This window comes from Canis lupus, chromosome 10 (genome assembly GCF_048164855.1).
Source record: "Canis lupus baileyi chromosome 10, mCanLup2.hap1, whole genome shotgun sequence".
NCBI lineage: Eukaryota > Metazoa > Chordata > Mammalia > Carnivora > Canidae > Canis > Canis lupus.
In genome coordinates, this window is record NC_132847.1 from 23682303 (window position 1) to 23702515 (window position 20213).

The 20213-nt window shown below is 36.0% G+C and overlaps 1 protein-coding gene across 29 annotated transcripts in view; it reads right to left on the bottom strand.

The window, feature by feature from the left end:
• CDKL3 (cyclin dependent kinase like 3) overlaps positions 1-20213 on the bottom strand; it is a 108235-nt gene that overhangs the window by 42413 nt on the left and 45609 nt on the right. For 18 of the 29 annotated variants that reach the window (XR_012037880.1, XM_072841034.1, XM_072841036.1 and 15 more), the window contains 6 exons: positions 18263-18416; positions 17630-17961; positions 15883-15976; positions 13754-13916; positions 12871-12968; positions 10144-10199 (listed from right to left, as the gene is read on the bottom strand). Coding sequence is in view for 25 of the 29 variants with exons in the window: in XM_072841034.1 (XP_072697135.1) it covers positions 10144-10199; positions 12871-12968; positions 13754-13916; positions 15883-15976; positions 17630-17961; positions 18263-18416 (897 nt within the window). In the remaining 4 variants the exon portion in view is untranslated. Of the gene's footprint in view, positions 1-7762; positions 8185-10139; positions 10938-12870; positions 12969-13753; positions 13917-15882; positions 15977-17629; positions 17962-18262; positions 18417-20213 lie in introns of those variants that run through there. The other 11 variants (XR_012037881.1, XR_012037882.1, XM_072841044.1 and 8 more) reach the window with 6 other exon arrangements.

The following is a 20213-nucleotide window of genomic DNA, read 5'->3' on the forward strand; positions in this document are numbered from 1 at the left end:
TGGAAACTAGGGCTTCAGATAAATGTCAGTTCAGGGAAAGTATATTCTCAAATACCAACTGTGGTGATAGTCAAGATAGAAGAACACACATTTCTCAAGAAACAGGGACAAGAAGAAAGCTTAAGAAATGAACTTCAGAGAATGCCAACAGGGAAGAGGGTAGGAAGATAAATTATCAGTAGAGCAGAAAAGTGTCTGGAGGTGAGAAGAAAACAAAAGATGTGACCAAAAAAAGATGAGCGCATTTCAAGAAGGAAAAGATGATTCATGGTATCAAATGTGACAGAAAATCAGGGAAAATAAGGACTTAAAGAAAGCCACTGAATTTGACAATTAGGAAATAATTGGTGCCAACAAAAGCAAGGTTTTATTACTGTGGTAAAAACAGAAGCCAGACTCAATATGTAATGAATCAAATTTTAATTTTATTCTTCAAGGTGTTAAGGTGCTTCCCTATCCCTCCAATTATATTCTGTGTTCCTTCTTCCAAATGAAAGGAAATGAATGCCACACAGCAGCAACCTACTGAGCTATGAGTGTAGCTCCTTCCACTTATAACAACTCCACTTGGTCAAAGACTGGAACCAGTACTTCCTTTTTAAAATTTTTTTTTTAACTTTTTTATTTATTTATGATAGGCACACAGTGAGAGAGAGAGAGGCAGAGACACAGGCAGAGGGAGAAGCAGGCTCCACACACCGGGAGCCCGACGTGGGATTCGATCCCGGATATCCAGGACCGCGCCCTGGGCCAAAGGCAGGCGCCAAACCGCTGCGCCACCCAGGGATCCCTGGAACCAGTACTTCCAATTATCACATGGATATCTACCCAAAAGATTTCAAAATTTGACCTTGTTGATTGCCAATTCAGCTGCCACTGCCTTTGCCATCACCTATTTCTCTGCATGACTTTTGGTAGCCATCGACAACCAAGTAATGGCAATCCCTATAGCAGGAGTATTTTTGCCAAAAAGCCATTTAGACCTCTCCCTTGAATAGGCTTCTTCCAAGGCCATGAGAATAGCCCTAGCAATTTTGGGGGTGCTTGGGTGGCTCAGTCAGTTAAGCATCTACCTTCAGCTCAGGTCATGATCCTGGGGTCCTGGGATCAAACTCTGCACTGGGTTCCCTGCTCAGTGGGGAGTCTTAATTCTCCCGCTGCCACTTCCCCTGCTGGTACTCTCCATTTCTCTCTCAAATAAATAAATAAAATTTTAAAAAAATAGCCCTAGCAATTTTTAAGTTGCAATTTTGTGTTTTTTCTCCAAAAAGGGCTCTGAAATATGAAAGCTTCAGGCTCCATAATACATGGATCTCCGTATGTTAACCAGTAATTCATCCTTTCAACACTCTAATGTAGTCATATTTGTAACCTCATCTTACCTGGTCTACTAACATACAGAGTCTGAGAAAATCCAATGTAGCCTCAAAAGATGAAAGTTGGGAACTGCTGGTCTACACTAGTTTTTCCCAGGATGGAAGAGAACTACAATACAAGTATCTCCCATTTAGCATACCACAACTCTAGAAAGTGATAATCTGCAGAGATTTATTTTTTCCTAACTACAAAAGGACCTATGTTATACAGTTCTTTTTTAAAGCTCTAAATGCCATGTTTGTTCTTGTATTTAATGGAACATTTATACACAAAGAGTAGATAGTTGATATATTTGTCACTGTGGCCAACTTATCTAAACAAGTGGAGAACAAGGCACAGATAGCATGCAATAAAAGTAGAGAATTTCCACAGGTAGCATGCAATAAGAGTAGAGAGCATCTCTAGACCAAATATTATATCAAAGGGAATGAAGTCAGGATAAATTCAGACAGCTTGGACAATAGAACTAAAATTAAAGATCATAATTCTGCATCTCTAAAGGAGATTCCAAGGTCCCTGTGAACAACACTGAAAAAAACTTTCTTTTTTTTTTTTAGAGAAAGAGAGAGTGCATACATAAGGGGATGGGGGAGGGCGGAGAGGTAGAGGAAGAGGGAGAGGGAGAATCTTAAGCAGGTTCCACGTCTATCATGGAGCCTGGGCAAGGGGCTCTATCCCAGGACCCCGAGATCATGACCTGAGTGAAAGGCAAATACTTAACCGATCGAGCTACCTAGGTGCCCCATATGCTTTAAAGATTTTGATAATACTGTTCAATGTAATAATTAGTAGCCATAAACAAATTAGTCAGAGAAGCCCAAGAGATGTTGCCTGAAATGTATAATAAATAATTTATCTTGGTTTGAAATGTCCTCAGACTTTGGAGTCTTTCATGTGAAACAAACTAATTACTAGCATGCATTTTTATAGTATCTCTCTTCTAGGGAGCAAAAAAATTGATTAGAGTAAAAAATATTGCTGTGTTACCCCATCTTCACATACTAGAGTTCAATCCAACAGAGGACTGAACGGCTTGTCCTCTGTTTAACCAGGGCAGAGACTGGTTCTAGAGCCTGAAAATGCTGGACCTTGGGCTCCCTCTGGAGGAGGTTAGGACTATCTGATTTCAAAGAGAAGTTGAAAATTGTTTTTGCTCTTGGAGTACAGGGGTACATAGACTATGTAATAACCACTGGACACCTACAATCTACATAAGGCTACCCACTAAATGAAAGCTACTTATGAAAAGAAATAATCTTAACCCAAAGTCAGTGTGAAAGTCAATCAAAGGCAAAATTCATTTTACTGCTTTGAGTATATATTTCACAGGATCATTTATTCTTTCAATGCCATATGTATCCATACATTTAGGCAAAGAAATCAGGAACTCTTGGAGCAGAGATTTAGCGTATTGTTCATTGTTGTATTCCTCACATCTAGGAAGGTACCTGGAATATTTTTAGTGGAGGAAGACCATTAATAAACAAAATAAGTAAAGTTATGTAGCTTCTCAGGTAGAGAAATGCTATACCAAAAAGCTAAAAAGGGAATAGGAATGGTAAAAGTTGTGATTTTAAGTAAAGTGGTAGAAGAGGCTTCATATATGAGTAAAAACCAGTAAGGAAGTTTTCCTGAACAATGGGCAAGAAATGTTATGCATAGGAATAGAAGAGTAAAGTACTCAAATTCAGGAAATTCTTTGAGGGTACAGCTGAAAGAATATAGGGTATGAGAGAAAAGGAAGTCAAGAATTACTCCAAGATATTTCTCCTGAGCAAATGGAAGAATGTAGTTGCCCTTAACTAAAATGGGAGAAATACTGAAAAGCAGGAGTAAGGAAGAGATCAGGACCTTAATTCTGGACATGCTGAATTTAAGATATCTATTATATATTTCAGTGAAGCTGTTGAATAGGCAACTGGAAATAAGAGTCTGGAGTTTAGGGAAGCCCGGGTGGCTCAGTGGTTTAGCGCTGCCTTCAGCCTAGGGCCTGATCCTGGAGTCCTGGGATCAAGTCCCATGTTGTGCTCCCTGCATGGAGCCTGCTTCTCCCCCTGCCTGTGTGTCTGCCTCTCTCTGTGTGTGTCTCTCATGAATACATAAATAAAATCTTTTTAAAATTAAAAGAAAAAAGAATCTGGAGTTTAGGAGTCAAGTCCAGGCTGGAGAGAAAGAACTGAGAGTCGTCAGTATGTAGATGATATTTAAGGCCAGGAATCTGGATGAGCTTACTAAGGGAGTATAGACAAAAAAGAAAAGGTCTAAGAACTGAGTCCAAATGCTTTTTGATTATTTAAACTACAAACCATTATATCTCCTGCTTTCCCTTTGTTTATAGGGCTCACTAAGAGAAACTAATCAGATAAAATAAATTCATGATGATTATTATCTATTATTCCTTCAGATAGCTATAAATCAACTGGTGATTTTTCTTGGGTCTTCAGATTTCAAAATTAAAGTAAATAAATCTGTTATCTCTCTCTCTCTTTTAAATGACATTTCATTTTTAAGAGAGAGAGAAAGAGCACATAGGGGAGGGATAGAGGGAGAAGGAGAATCTTCAAGCAGACTCCCACTAAATGTGAAGCCCAACATGAGACTCTATCTCATGACCTGTAAGATCATGACCTAAACCAAGAGTCAGATGCTTAACCAACTGAGCTACCCAGACACCTCTGCCAATGACATTTTAAACAAGGTTGCTAACATTTGTCTGCCTTCTGAGAGATCTCCCAAATAATCACTTATAACTAATCTATAGCAACTATTTCTCAGCAATCCTAGGATGAATGACAGTATATTAGACAAGACTGAATACACCACAGCTTTAAGTAGTTTTGTCCTCTTCTCTTTTAGTTTGGCTTTCAACCCACTCATCATTAAATACATACTTCTGGTTATCTGACTTCAGGTTTTTTTCAGAAAAGAAGAAAAATCATTATAATTCTCTACCATCAGTTATCTTTTCCTAATACTGTAGAGGGGGAAGGTAGGCAGTTGGGAGGCTAGCAGGATAGTAGGATATTTTATTTTGTTTCTATATTTTTGTTTTTAAAGACTTTATTTATTTATTCATAGACAGAGAGAGAGAGAGAGGTTGAGACAGGCAGAGGGAGAAGCAGGCTCCATGCAGGAAGCCCGATGTGGGACTCTATCCAAAGGCAGATGGCTCAACCACTGAGCCACCCAGGTATCCCTATATTTTTGCTTTTTATTAAAATGGAAAGAATGCCTTCTTGTCTTGTATCATCTTGTGCTTATGGTTTGTACATCACTTAAAATTTCTTGATCATTTCCCTATGCAATTCTGCTAGTAGTTTCATTAACATGGGCCAATTTCCATGTAAGGCCTTTTTATACTTTGAGCAGCTGTACAATTCTGTATTAAGCTAACTTCCTCCTCTTCTTGGCATTCCTGTGTATTTGTTTTAGTTTTTCCTGTTCACAGAACTATAAGTTAAAAAATCTGACTTTCCTCACTTGAATTTCATGAAAATGTCAACTCTGCATCAGCAGTCTACCACATTTGGGGCCTTGGTAGGCACTGAAACTACTTTGTAAACTATGATCACTCAGGCCCTAGAAATCCAACTGCTCTGGGAGAGTTTATAAAAGGGTTGTAGGAATGGAACAGAAATAATTTAAACATAGAAATCAGGACTATTTCTTCTTTCAAAGATTGTCCAAGCTCCATCCTAATGTCATCATGTTCTAGTCACCAAGGAACATTTTCAGTTTTGATGTAAGCAACTCATTGCTTCAACAATTTGCTTTAAAAATGCTTTGTAACAAATATTTATAAGACAGAGTCATATATAGAAATGAAAATAGACCAGAAATACAACTGAAACACACTTGGCCTAATACCTTTTGACAAGTATTATCAACCAATTAACTATCCATTCTACCAACTATGTCCACTGCTAAAGTTTCATTTCATACTTTCATGCTGCAAGCTTTCATGCCATTGGCAAAGAGTTCACAGAATAAATTATCATTCCAATAACCAGAATAAGGACAACAATAACAAAAGGTATAGGCCCCTATTTACACGTAAGGGAACAAATTTCTCTCCACATATCCATATCCTTAGGGATGGTCTTAAACTGAAACAAGGAAAATCAATCAGGGACATTTTATAAAAGGCTGTAACTTTTAGTAATGATTGAAGCTTCTTTAAAATTCTTAAGATAAATAACGTATGTTATTCAATAGATCTCTCTTATTCACAATATTGACTAGATCTCCACTATCAGAACTTGTGTGTGTGTGTGTGTGTGTGTGTGTGTACGAGACAGAGAGAGAGAGAGAGAGAGAGAGAATGCATCTGTGAACATGGGATTGGTGGGGACAGAGGGAAAGAAAGAGAGATAATTTTAAGGAGGCTCCATATACAGCACAGAGCCTGACGCAAGGCTGGACCTCATGACCCCAAGATCATGACCTCAGTCAAAATCAAGAGTTGGACACTTAACCGATTGAGCCTCCCTGACACACCCCTCTACTATCAGAACTCAAACTGAACCTCTAGTTCTAGCCATAATGGAGTAGCAGGTATTGGTCTTACCTTAAATAATAAAACCAGACAAAACATATAAAACAACTGTTTTCAGATACTGGACAGCAGATAAGGTCAATTTCATCAGAAATATAAAGGCTCTAAATATATATGCACCTAGTAACAGAGCTTTAAAAAGCAACTACTAAAAGAATGGAAAGGAGAAACAGACAAATCTATAAATATAGGTGAAGATTTCAATATTTCCCCATGAGCAACTGATAAAACAAGTAGACTAAAAAACAGTAAAGATATGAGGCCTAAATATACTATTAACCAACTTGACCTAATTGTCATTTATAAAACAGTACACCCAACACTTCAGCAAAATATATATATATTTTCAAGAATAATTCTTTTTAAGGGAACCAACTGATCCACCCAGGGGTCCCTCAAACAACACATTTCTAAATAAATCATAAGGGAAATTGGGAAATATTTTTAACTGATTGAAATAATACCACTTAAATTTGTGGCTTGCAGTTAAAAGGGAAATGTAAAGCTTTGAATGATATTAGAAAAGATGAAAAGTCTTAGGTCATTGACCTCAGCTTCACCTTCAGGAGCTAGAAAAATAAGAATAAATGGAAAGACTTCTTCCTCTATTCATAACACTTCTAACACTAGCAGGACTTAACTCACAGGTTAAGGACTCAGCCTAAGACTATGCCCCTCTTCAGACTCCAGTCACAAGTTTGGACCTCCTCTTGTCACCAAACTGGCTATAAAGCAGGAGCTCCCACAACTTCCTTCTTGGGTCTTATAATTTGCTAGAATGGCTCACAGAACTCAGGCAAGTGCTTTCCTTGCTATTATCAGTTTTTATATAGGATATAACGCAGAGAAAGCCAAATGAAAGAAATGCATAGAGCAAAGTATATGGGAAGGAGAGCAGAGTTCCCATGCTTTCTCTGGGTGCATCATCTTCACAAGATCTCAATGTATTCACAATTAGAAAGCTCTCCAAACCAATTGTTCAGGGTTTTCATGGAGGTTCCATGATATAGACACGATTGATTAAATCATTGGCCACTGGTGATGAACTCTATGTCTAGCCCTTCTCCTCTTCCAAGAGGTCAGAGCTGAAAATTCTAATCCTCCTGTCACACAGACAGTTCCTCTGGGAACCAGCCCCCTTCCTCTAAGAGTCACACCTCATTAACATAAACTCAGGTGTAGCTGAAAGGGGCTTCATTATCATAAACTTAGGAATGGTGGCACCTGGCTGGTTCAATCCATAGAGCATGAGACTCCTAATCTTGGAGTTATAAATTTGAGCTCCTACATTAAGTGTAGAGATTACTTAAAAATAAATAAGTAAATAAATAAACTCAAGTATGGTTGTAAGGAACTTATTAGGAATAACAAAAGATGCTCTTCTCATCCCCATTAGTTAGGAAATTATAAGGGTTTTGGGAACTATGTGCCAGGAACAGGTGATGAAGACCAAATATACATATTTCTTGTATCACAATGTCACAATTGAACAGAGGGAAAAAAAAAACAACAAAGTTCAATAAATCATAAATCAATAGAATAGGAAAAAAACAATAGAAATAATCAATGAAACCCAAAGCTAGTTCTTTGAAAAAAATATTAAAATTGATAAACCTATATATAGCTAGAGTTACCAAGAAAAAAAAGAAAACACAAATCACCAATACAAGAAATGATAAAGATGACATCACCATAGATCTTCCCAACTGTAAAATAACCACAGAAAAATGATAATCCACGTTATGCCAAAAAAATCAGCAACTTTGATGAAATGAACAAATCCTTTGAAAAAGCCAAATTACCAAAACTGATATAAAGAGAAATAACAGATGTGGGTATCTCCATATTTATTAAATAAATTTAAGGAAATTGAATTTGTACATTACAATATTTTCACAAAGAAAATTCCAGGCCTCATTGGCTTCTGTGGAGATTTCTAACAAACATTTAAGGAGAATATAAAATCAGTCCTACACAAATTCTTTCAGAAACAGGATGAGGGAACACTTCCTAACTCATTTATAAAGCAACTCATTTATAAAACCAAACAAAGACAATATAAGAAAAAAAAACGGACTAAAATCCTTCATTAACGTAAGTGCAGGGACACCTGGGTGGCTCAGTGGTTGAGCCTTTGGTTCAGGGTATGATCCCGTGGGTCCGGGTTAGAGTCCTGCATCGGGGTCCTTGCAGGGAGCCTGCTTCTTCCTCTGCCTGTGTCTCTGTCTCTCTCATGAATATATAAATAAAATCTTTAAAAAAAAAACACATAAGTGCCAAAATACATAATAAAACATTAACCAATCAAATCCAATACAAAACATAAAAAGGATCAAGTGAAATTTAATCCTAGGAATGTAGGATTGATTTAACATTCAAATTATCAGTATAATTCACATTAACAGAATAAAGGGGGAAAATCATATGAACATCTCAGTTGATGTGGGGAAAATCGTTTAACAAAATTTAACATCTGTTCATGGTAAGGACACTGAGCAAAGAGAAACAGAAGGAACCTTCCTCAATGTTATAAAGGTCATCTACATAATATCTACAACTCACATCATACTTAATGTGAAAAAAACGGAATGTTTTCTCTTTACTATAGGAAAAAAGTCATGGATGTCCACTCTCACTACTTCTGTTCAACATTATCACATGTCCTAGTCAGTACAAGTCAAGAAAAAGTAATAAAAGGCATAAACATTGGGAAGGAAGAAGTAAAATTATTTTTATCTGCAGATGTTATGATTACTTATGTGGGAAATCCTAAGGAACATGCAAAATAGGAAGGAAGAAAGGAATGAAAAAACAAGGGAAGAAAACCTACTAGAACCAATAAGTGAATTTTTGCAAAGTCTCAGAATACAAAATCAATATGGAAAAACAAATTGTACTTTTGTGTATTAGCAAAACTAGCTGGAAGATGATATTAAAAAATAATACCATTTATAATGCATCAAAAAACAAAACACATGGAAATAAATTTAATGACTACTGTATGACTGCTACAAAATATTATAGACAGAAGTTAAAGAAGATCTAAATAAATAGGGAGTTTACACCATGCTCATGTATTGGGAGACTTAATATTATCAAGATACCAATTTTCCTCAAATTGATGTAGACATTTAACACAACCCCAATTAAAATCCAAGTAGGCATTTTTGAGAAATTGAATCCTTTGATATTGATGTAGGATCAACAAATATATAAATGCAATAGGTAAAAGGCAGACATACCGGTTGAATCTACCACAAGGATCAACTTTTCAGTTCCTTGGAGGAGATTAGTTGCTAAAAGTAACAGGAATTCTGTTAGAAAGGTATATTATGTATAAAAACCTCAGGTATGAATTCCAATCAGCCTTAAAATGAGATGAAAAGAGCCTACAATATTGTAATAAAGAAATTATGTTTTCCCTTGTTCTTCATGTTTATTTAGTAAATACAAATCAGGTACATCCCTGGTAAAACACCAGATAATCCCATTTTATTGTATGTTGTGTTTTTGTTTTGTTTATTTTTAGAATAGGACAATCAAGAATTTTGGTAGTGTGCCTCCTCTGGGTTTTATACAATCTATTTTGTGGAACAGAAAAAGTCTGTACCACATAAAAGCCACTATCAGAACTAGGAACTTGGAAGAGTGCTGGGAGTTGTTTAAAAGAATAAAAGAATTCTCAACTAAATGGAATTTAATAAAAATAAAACAAAACAAAAAGAATAAAAGAATTTAACATTTGAATAACATAACTTTCACATATTTTATAAATACTATAAATGATGTTATAGCTGAGAACATATTTTTAATCATCTAAGGGTAAGAACAGGCTTTAAAGCAACCGATCAGATATTTCATTAAGAACTCACTTCAGGAAGCCTGAGAGTTCCAGGAAATAAAAGACAATAAAGGTTATGTGACCAGCAGAGGGCAGAGATCAGTATAAGTACAGTGTGTGTCATATGACAGTATGTGTTACCTACTCAGTAATCATGGCAAGTAAAGAAGTAGCAGAGACAGGAGATGACTCCACAATTCTAAACCAACAGAATTCTTAAAAGAAAAAAGTGAATGGTTTGCTAACAAAACAAAGTTGGAAGATGCTAATGCAAGGCGCATGGCTGTCTTGATAGCCCGTTACATTTCTATTGTATATAAAAGAAGACTTGACAATTTGTATTTTTAAGATTTAAAAGAAAAAACACTACCAGAAAAAAAATCTGTTCCTCTTCAAATTCTTCCCCTTAAAATGGCCATCTCCACCCTAAAATCAGAAACCAAGCCAATAAGAACCAGCAATAAGAACTAAAATATATGCTGCCAAAACCTTGACTGTAATAATGTTAAATCATATGTAACAATATATTCTATGTAAACTATTAATTGATAAACATGCTGCTCAAGCCAAAATATTTGCTTCAATGCTTTCCTCCATTTCTGTCCTTTTAAACGACCTTCATGATATGTTTAAATGTTGTTTTAGAATGTTCTGCGTGGAACCAAGTCTGTATTTCATGCTTATCAAGTATAATTGTTTGTTCAGAAATGTTTGGTGTTCCCAAACATTGGGATCTCACTTTATTATACAATTAGAAACTTTTCCTTCTATAAAGTTCTAAACCAAAGCTAAGAATGACCATTTATCATACATGACTAAGAAAATAGATCATCAAATAAAATTATATGATTTAATGTAAGCTGCAGTTTTATTTTGATGTACCAGTCAGGCAATTTTTGTCAACTAGTGTTCAAATTAAGAAAACATGAATAATTTAAATATTAATAAATTTAAAATCAAATAGGTGAATATACACATAACTACAAAGTGTTTTTGATGTATCTGTAGAATTCTCTAGTCAGCATTTTTTGCGTATGTAATATTAATAAAAAGGATTTTTTAACCATACAATGATTCTGGGATTCCCTGAATTTTCAGATGCTGCATTTTCTACTCTACATCTGGCAGGTTCTTCTTCCTTTCAGTTTGTGCATTTCCTGTATTCTAAAAAGTAAATAGAAACAGGACCTTAATTGAGGAAATGGTGAGTCTTTGGCTAAGGAAATAATAGCCACAGATAAGCACTTGTACTTTGCACCTGGGGTTTATTTTATATGGGAGACTATTTAGTAAAGTATTCCCCACGATCATCATGAAACAGAATTGAAGGTGACTCTTGCATGGACTCTTTCCTCTCTTGCCTCACTTCATCAGCAGTAATTTAGGGTTTCTCTTAGATCATATTGTCCATTCAATGTGCGTATACACTAATTGAGCATACATTTAAGATGCCTGAAAGAGTTGAAGATACAACTCGAAGCACTTGGATCTGAGTAGGTAATTCAAAAACAACTCAGTGGCACAGCCAATAGAACAAAAAAGTTGATATTTCCTATCTCACACTTTTAAAAACATGTCATGTTCCCTTGTGCTCAAAAATAACAAACTACCAACTCAAAATTTAGGACATTTTCTTAATTCTGACACTGATGTATTAAAAATGTCTGGACCAGCCTTACATGCAATTTCACCAGCTTGTCAGAACTGCGTATGAATAGGCAACACGAAGAATCTATGGCTATCTTTGATGATTACTACTCTCATAGCCTTATTTCAAGGTCACTTTAAAAAGGTCATCTTTTAAGCAGTTCTACACCACATGAGCAAGACAGGATTTTCCCTTCCAACTTATTAATGTAGGTTGTTTAATGAAAAAAAACTGTCTGGAGAGCTCCTTTCTTCCTGCATTGGAATATATAAATTTAGCTCCAGAAGCTCTCAGATGACAGTAGGATAAACACATGCAAGCACATACTAGGAGCTTAATACACAGATTAGGAGCCTCAATGAGTCAATCACTCAAAATATGTGCAAAGGGTGTGCTGCTCAACATGCTGGGACATCAGTAAGTTGCTCAAGTTTAAAAATTTAAAGCGACCTTATTATTTTCTATAATGAACTAAAAGTTGACCATTAATGACTTTCTTGTTCTGGAAATTTCTTTCCTACAAAGTGGCCTGTGGAGTTCTTAACAAGTTCTAAGCCATAAGCTCTAAGGCATTAAGCATCACTATGCTAATCTTGCTATCTGGTATATGCTAGTTAGCATACCAGATATGCTAATGGTATCTGCTAACTCTTTAATCCAATGACATAGAGATAGAATAGACTTAGTGAAAATGCCTCTTTATATGGTTTTAAAGTTTCTCTATTTTTTTCTAATTTCTCCAAATTTCCTTAATAAGCATGTTCTAATTTTATTATGAATAAAAATATAATTAATTTTATTTATAAAATAAGAAACTGATATAATGAAATTGATGACCTTACAGATGTGTAGAATAGAAGGCCATCTATATGCTTTAATTAAGTGGGAGCTGAGCACAATCCCCTTTCCTTAAAAGAAGGTCTTTAGAAAGTATGCATTTGGATACTGAGATTTTCAAGTATTTCCAATAAAATTCAAGACTCTGGTTGGTGGGGGTTGGGACATTCCAACACAGTTATCTGAAAGATGGCTGAGAACAAATCTTTGTGAAGATAGAACAGTAGGTGGACAGCAGAGATAAACTGAAAACAGGAAGAAAGGGGCTAAAGATAAATACCTATGGTCTTGTGGACAGCATAACTCTGTTCACACCATTATTTGTTTCCTCTGCCCGATCATATGTAATACACATAATATTTTCCCTGGGTACTATATACTCTAATCATTCAACATTCCAATGAGGGCTGGTATTAACTGCTCTCCAAAAAATAACTTTTAAAAACTCTTACTAATATGCCATTTTAAGAGAAAACAGGTGTTTCTCATGTTCAAAGACTACATCACTTTGTATTTTTATATAACTTTCCAATAGTGATAACTAAATTTACACACCAAGTCAAGGGTTCCAAATTGCACTCCATAGTAAAACTATAAACAAAAAAGTTTTACCTCTTGTTTTTCTTGATTTTGATCCACATTAAGTAAAGTTGGTATTTTAGATGAATCTGTTTTCCTTGATTCCCTCTTCAGCACTTTTATCTGTTTAACTTTTACAAAAATATATACAACAACAACAACTTGTTATTCCTACCTTGAAATTTTACTTTCCTTTTCAAGAGGTTCAAATAGAAATTCCGATATCCACTAAAGTCAGTTTCTCAGTTTATTATAAAGGAACTGAATAAATCATTATTTGTAATGTAAAATATGCCAATCATAAATTATCTGTTTTATAACTTTATAAATAGTCTACCAGGTATTAAAAGAAGATATTTTTTTTAATTCTGCATATAACTGGTAAGTGGATCAGATAATTCCTCTTGAACTGTACAAATACTATTTCCTTGCTATTATATTAACTTTTCACAAGGTGTCACTGTTCTTCAAAGAAACAAAACATTTACTCTGCAAAAAAAGGAGTTTCATTTTAAGAGCTCAGTACATGTTATAAAGCTTAATCTACTACATCTTTGGATACCTGAAGCGCATACATCATTCTTGCTATTATCTGGGCAAAAATCATAGGGAAACAAAAGAAATTGATTTACTCCAGGTCATACACCAAACCAAAACCACTTTCTGCAAACACTGTTCTAACATTTAAACAATAATGAGCTAATAAAAAAATCCGCCTTTTAAAGTTTCCCTAATAATTCTTTAAAAATTCTCTCCTTCAGGTCTCCTTATTTGACTATGAGGGAAAAATTCTCCTCAGCTGAAAATATTTTTCAAAGCAATTTGCTATCTTCTATCTAAATCATATCATAAATGTAAGTTGTCTTATTAAAAAAAAGATCTTGTAAATTTGTAAAGCTTGCCAACAAATATGTACCTTCCATTCCTTTCACCTCCTTGGGCTGTATTGTGAAAGGCAGTTCTGGGAAATGGAATTCCTTCCTGTCAGATCTGGAAAAATTCAGCTTTCTTTTGTGTCCATTTGCCATTTGGTCACTTTGACCTGTTCGCTCATTAAATACACTTTTCTCCATTTGGCTCTAAACAAACAAACAAGAGTTAATATGAAAAAATATGTGTAACTTATTTGAATGACAAGCCCAAAACTGCTAGCCATTTGGGAGGTAATAAGATAGGCACAAAACATCTATCTTTGCAGAGTTATTTTAATAATTAAGAAATAGAATACCATTTAAACACATAAACATCAAATTCCAATAAAAGTTTCAAGAAGCAAACTTTTAAAAATATGTTGGATATTCTGAGAATAATAATGTTGATCAGGAAAACCACAATCTTAACTTTTAATATGTAATCTTATTCATTGTACCCTGATTTTGGACAAATTGCTTCAGTTCATTTTATTTATTTTTCTATTTACAAAACCATGTCCAGAGTACATGAGAATCCAGCATTCTAGAATACCTTTAGTATTACCTATTTTTTTTAAAGATTTTATTTATTTATTGATGAGAGACAAAAAGAGAGAGACAGAAGCAGAGACACAGGTAGAGAAAGAACAGGCTCCATGCAGGGAGCCTAATGTGGGACTGGATCCCTGGTCTCCAGGATCACACCCTGGGCTGAAGGTGGCACTAAACCACTGAGCCACCTGGGCTGCCCATGTTACCTATTTTTTACCTATTTTTGGTCATTTGGTAACAGATAATGAAAATTCTCCTAAATTAATAAACATTCTGCTACAATGCAATGTGTAGTATCCCTCTATGTGGATATATATTAATGTGCTTAATAAGTCACTTGCTCTTAGATATATTTGTATTGTTCTCAATTTTTATTATTATAAATAACATTATGTATCAATTTTGAATAAGCTACTTCCCTATGTAAAAAATGAGAGAATGAACGACACTGATTACATTTTTCTAGTGAAAAGTTTGATGTATCTATTTATCAATTGCCTTTAATCTATAAAATAAGATATTAAAAACATTTTTGGGGGAGTGAAAGACCCAAAAGTCTTCTGACTTTTTTTAAGATTCTATTCATTTTTTTTTTTTTAAGTAATCTCTATATCCAACATCGGGCTCAAACTCACAATCCTGAGATCAAGAGTTGCATGTTCTTCTGACTGAGCCAGCCAGGTGCCCCAAGTTTTATAACTTTTAAAGGTTAAAATATTAACTTTTTAAAAAGATTTTATTTATTTAATTATATATTTATGTATTCATGAGAGACAGAGAGAGAGAGAAGCATAGACATAAGCAGAGGGAAAAGTAGGTTCCATGCAGGAAGCCCAATGTGAGACTTGATCCTGGCACTCTGGGATCATGCCCCAAGCCAAAGGCACGCGCTCAACCGCTAAGCCACCCAGGTGTCCCGAAAATCTTAACTTTTTTGGTGCAAGTCAGACATTAAATCCAGAAATCAAATTATAAGAAGTTAACTAAAATTGTGAAAGCACTAAGGAAACAATGGCCTATTTTCACCTCAGGAAAAACAAAAATGCTAAAAGCACATTAAAAAAAATTTTTTTAATTTTATTTTAGAGAGAGTGAGAGCAGGGAGGGGGGTAGGGACAGAAAAAGAGAGAAAGAATCTCAAACAGGCTTCACACTCAGTGCAGAGCCCCATGCAGGGCTTGCTATTATGACCCTGAGATCATGACCTGAGCTGAAATCAAGAGTCGAACACTTAATCAATTGAGCCACCTAGGCACTCCTAAAAGCACATTTAAAAAACATTTTTTTTTAAGATTTTATTTATTTATTCACGAGAGACACACACACACATACAGAGGCAGAGACACAGGCAGAAGGAGAAGCAGGCTCCATGCAGGGAGCCCGACATGGGACTCGATCCTGGGTCTCCAGGATCACATCCTGGGCCGAAGGCAGGCGCTAAACCGCTGAGCCACCCAGGGATCCCAAAGCACATTTTTTTAAATGCAGAAGCCCCAAAGATAGAAAGAAGGATTTGGTGGGGGAAGGAGTCAAGGATAATGTTGAGGGAAGCCATGTTTTAACAACTAGCTTCTTGCCTTACTTGAATGGGACCTGCATCCTCTTGCCTGTAATTAGACATAACCTGTCCAATAGATTGTGAAGAGGTACGTCTCTTTTTTGCTCTTTCAGTCAACCTATTATTTAAAAATTAACACAAAGTTATTAGAACTCCCTCAGAAGTACTTCCGTTTGGGCTTCAATAATGAGGAAGTTGTATCATGGTAGTCTAAAGTTTGAACAGTGAGTGCCAAAATGCAATTGTGAGTGTGTAACTGCTAATTGCTCTAAGTAGGCAAAAACAGAGCAAAGAACAACTTGCTTATGCTTGCTGTCCTACTTGGGCCCTTGTCTCTATTCTAAATCTGTATCTATTCCACTCTCTCTTTCTCTCTCTCTCTAATTTATTTTATTTTATTTATTTATTCATGAGAGACACAGAGAGAGAGAGAGAGGCAGAGACACAGGCAGAGGGAGAAGCAGGCCCCATGCAGGGAGCCTCATGTGGGATTGAATCCCGGGACTCCAGGACCATGCCCTGAGCCCAACCGCTGAGCCACTCAGGTGTCCCTCTAATTTTTTAAGTAGTCTCCACACCCAATATGGGGCTTGAATTCACAGCTCTGAGATTAAGAGTAGTATGCTCTACCAACTGAGCCAGCCAGGTGCCTCTAAATCTGGCTCTCCTAAATATTGGGTTTCTGAATTTCTGAGCTTGCTGTCCAAGGCCGTTGACAACCATGGTTATTACAACCATGGTGTTGGAATCATCTCAAAAACAAATGGGTTCTTGCTGTCTGTAATCTGCTGTACCTTTGAACTAACAGAAATGTCTACTTGCCCATCTCTGCAGGCCTCTCAGCTTCACAACTTATAGCCCAAATCAGTGTGCTATAAGTATTAGTTTAGTATTAGTTTGGGATACTGAACATAGTCTCCTTCCTCATCTAGATTCACAGTAGTTTCCCTAAATTTAGGACTGGCCGTGATGCCCTGCTAGATAGACCTTTGCTATATAACACACTGCCCTTGATTAAGCAGACTTGTGGTAACAGTCTTCCAATCTGTATCAGTAGCTAAAACCACAACTGGCCCAATATGTTGTTTTACCCCCCAAATATTTGATCTTTAAAAGCTACTTGAGTATAAAAGATTATTTTCAACTATTCTTTCTCCATTTAGAAAATTTGCTGATACAGACAAAATGCTTACTTTGTTATACTAAGGCACATCAATGCCAGAACTTAGGTCATATCACCTTTTTCCTCTTCAGATGGGAAGAAATTATTCCAAGAGTCTTTTCTTTCTATGAGGTTTTTCCAAAAGGCATTAGTGAAAAATTAAACATTCTTGTGTAGCATTCTTAAGAAACAGTTCTTAAGCATTAAGAAACAGCATTAAGAAATGCTTCTTGCAGGGATCCCTGGGTGGCGCAGCGGTTTGGCGCCTGCCTTTGGCCCAGGGCACGATCCTGGAGACCCGGGATCGAATCCCACATTAGGCTCCCGGTGCATGGAGCCTGCCTCTCCCTCTGCCTATGTCTCTGCCTCTCTCCCTTTCTCTCTCTGTGACTATCATAAAAAAAAAAAAAAAAAAAAAAAAAAAAAAAAGAAATGCTTCTTGTGTAGCATTTTTAAGAAACAGTAATGGCCCATTATATGATTATAATTTCAATATATCTTCAAATTCAGTTTATATCAGACACTATGAACTTGATTCTTTGAAATACCATTATATGGGAGCATTGTATAACTTGGGTCTATTTCCTTCTATTTTCTGTTATAACTCACCTTGAATTTGGATGGGAAAGATTTGAATTGGGATTTGAAGCCATCAAATTACTGCTAGTTAGATTGATGGGTGGCATCATCATACTACCTCCAGCATGTGGATCATCTTTCATGCCATTAGAATTAGTGCTGGGATTGACAGGGCTTGGTAGTGGTTCACTGATTACAGGTTTTGTATCTTGAGACATAGAATGAGCATTTTCAACGGCATCCTGTTGACAATGTCTACCTTCACACTCTATCTTGTTTGGTTCTAAGATATCTCCTTTTCCTCCTTTGACTTTAATAACTCTGACTTTGATCTCCTTGGGTTTTTTCTCTCTCTCCATTTCCTGGAATAGAAACATCCAAAATTTGAGTCAGAAGGATAGTCATTTTGGGCAGCCCAGGTGGTTCAGCGGTTTAGCACTGCCTTCAGCCCAGGGCATGATCCTGGAGACCCAGGATCCAGTCCCACAACGGGCTCCCTGCATGGAGCCTGCTTCTCCCTCTGCCTGTGTCTTTGCCTCTCTCTCTGTGTGTGTCTCTCATGAATAAATAAATAAAATCTTAAAAAAAAAAGGATAGTCATTTTTATCATTACAGTGCTAACTAAAATAACGTTATACTGGCTAAAAAGAAAACAGTTTTTACCTTTCCCAAAACTGGAGTACTTAGTAGTGTATTGGTATAAGTTGTTTTTCTTTCATCTTTCATAAGCTCGTTCTCTTTAGAATTCTCTTTTGGCTTTATGAATGAATTGACTTTTGCTTCTTGCAGTAACTTAGCTCTCAGTTCTGGTATGAATCTGATAAAACAATATCAACCAATATTCTTTTTTATTTATGTAAAGTATTTTATCTTTAAAGGATCATTTAATCAATTAATTTACATATCAGCTAAACATAAATTCTCAATAATGCATGTCAAGAAATGGTACAATACTTAATACAGATTGCTTACTGGTAAAGACACAGCTTCCAAAAACTTTGCCATGGGAATTTACTAGATAAAAATTTTACAAAATAGGTTTATATGAATTACATTCCTCTTGTAATGCAAACTTTACTTAGTAAAAGTATTATTTTTAATTTTGATAAATATGTTATTCTTTCAAGGAAAACTCAGGCCATTTTGTCTTTTTTGTGTTTTTTTTTAAAGTAGTAATACTTAAAAGATGAACCAATTCGTTTCTGAAATTTATTCTAGAGAAATATTTTTAGTATAAAATGTAAGAGAATGCATCAATATTGAAGGGAGATTGTTTTGGTTTTGGTTTGAATTGTTTTAAGTTATTTATTTTTTAATAGAAAATCCATTCACATGGCTCAAAATTCAAAAGGCTGTATTGAAAAGTCTCCTTCCTACCCTGCTCCTGACTTGCACAGTTCCCTTTCCTGAAATAGATAGACTTATCCACTTGGGGAAATTTTATCATATCATATTGTATTGTATTGTACTGTATTGTATGTAAGCTCTACACCCAGTATGGGGCTTAAATTCACCATCCTGAGATTAAGAGTCACATGCTCTACTGACCAATACAGCCAGGTGTCCCCTAGTTTGCGGAAATTTTAAAATATCATTACACGAGTGAATTCTTCCCCAGTTTAGCCCAATCTTGCCAGAGCTGTGCAGGGCACATGTCAAAGTAAAGTGTAGTGTGAAGAGATGAAGAAAATAACCAGTGTGATTTATCTGGCTGAATGAGAACCTATCATAATTCTGTCAAAACTCCCTTGTATTGCAGAAGGTTCTGTGAAAGAGAGAGGCCTCTTATTAAAGGAAAAGGTCTTCCCCCAAACAATTTCTGAGGATTCAATCACTGTAATTCAAGAACTTTCACCCCAACATACTAAAATCCTAGTACCTAAGTACCCAAAAGAAATCAACTTGGTCTACATAGAACTGATATAAGCAACTTTTTAATTCAATAACTGGCATTTTTTTCATCAATGGCACTTTCAATATATCTTTTCATTTTTTGTTTCATATCAAAATTATTTTGTCTTATGTTAAAATTCTTAAAGTGACTGCAGTTCTAAATATTCGGGCCAGGCGGGAAGGGAAACTCCTCAAGATGGCAGATACGCCAAAATGGCTGAGGTTCCTGTCACCACCTCCACTTGGGATGCCAATGGACCAATGACCTGCTGACCGCTTGAGCAGACCCTTACACGTCTCCTTTGGACTTCCCCAACCGAACCCAATGCCCTTCAAACCCCAGAGGAGGAAGTCACCTTTGACTGGTCGAATCGCAATCCTTCCTTTGCATAGTGAGGGTCACTCTGACTGGTTGGATTGCAATCCTTCCTTTGCATATGAGCCAACCAATAGGAAACCATTCTGCCTTACAACGTTATGTAAACCCCCTACCACCTTGTCTTGGCGCGACTTCCCCGACTCACTCTCTTTCCCGCATGAGTCGTGGAACCTCGCCTGAGGGTGCCTGCAATAAAATCTGTTCTTGGACTCTCGCTTGCCTTGGCGGTCTCATTTCCATCTATTTACTAAAAAACTTAACACTAAATACTTTAAAGGATTCTCTTTTCTGTGCATTTTTCTATTTTAGTCTGTCTTCAATGGTTGTTCCGGAACTTTTCTG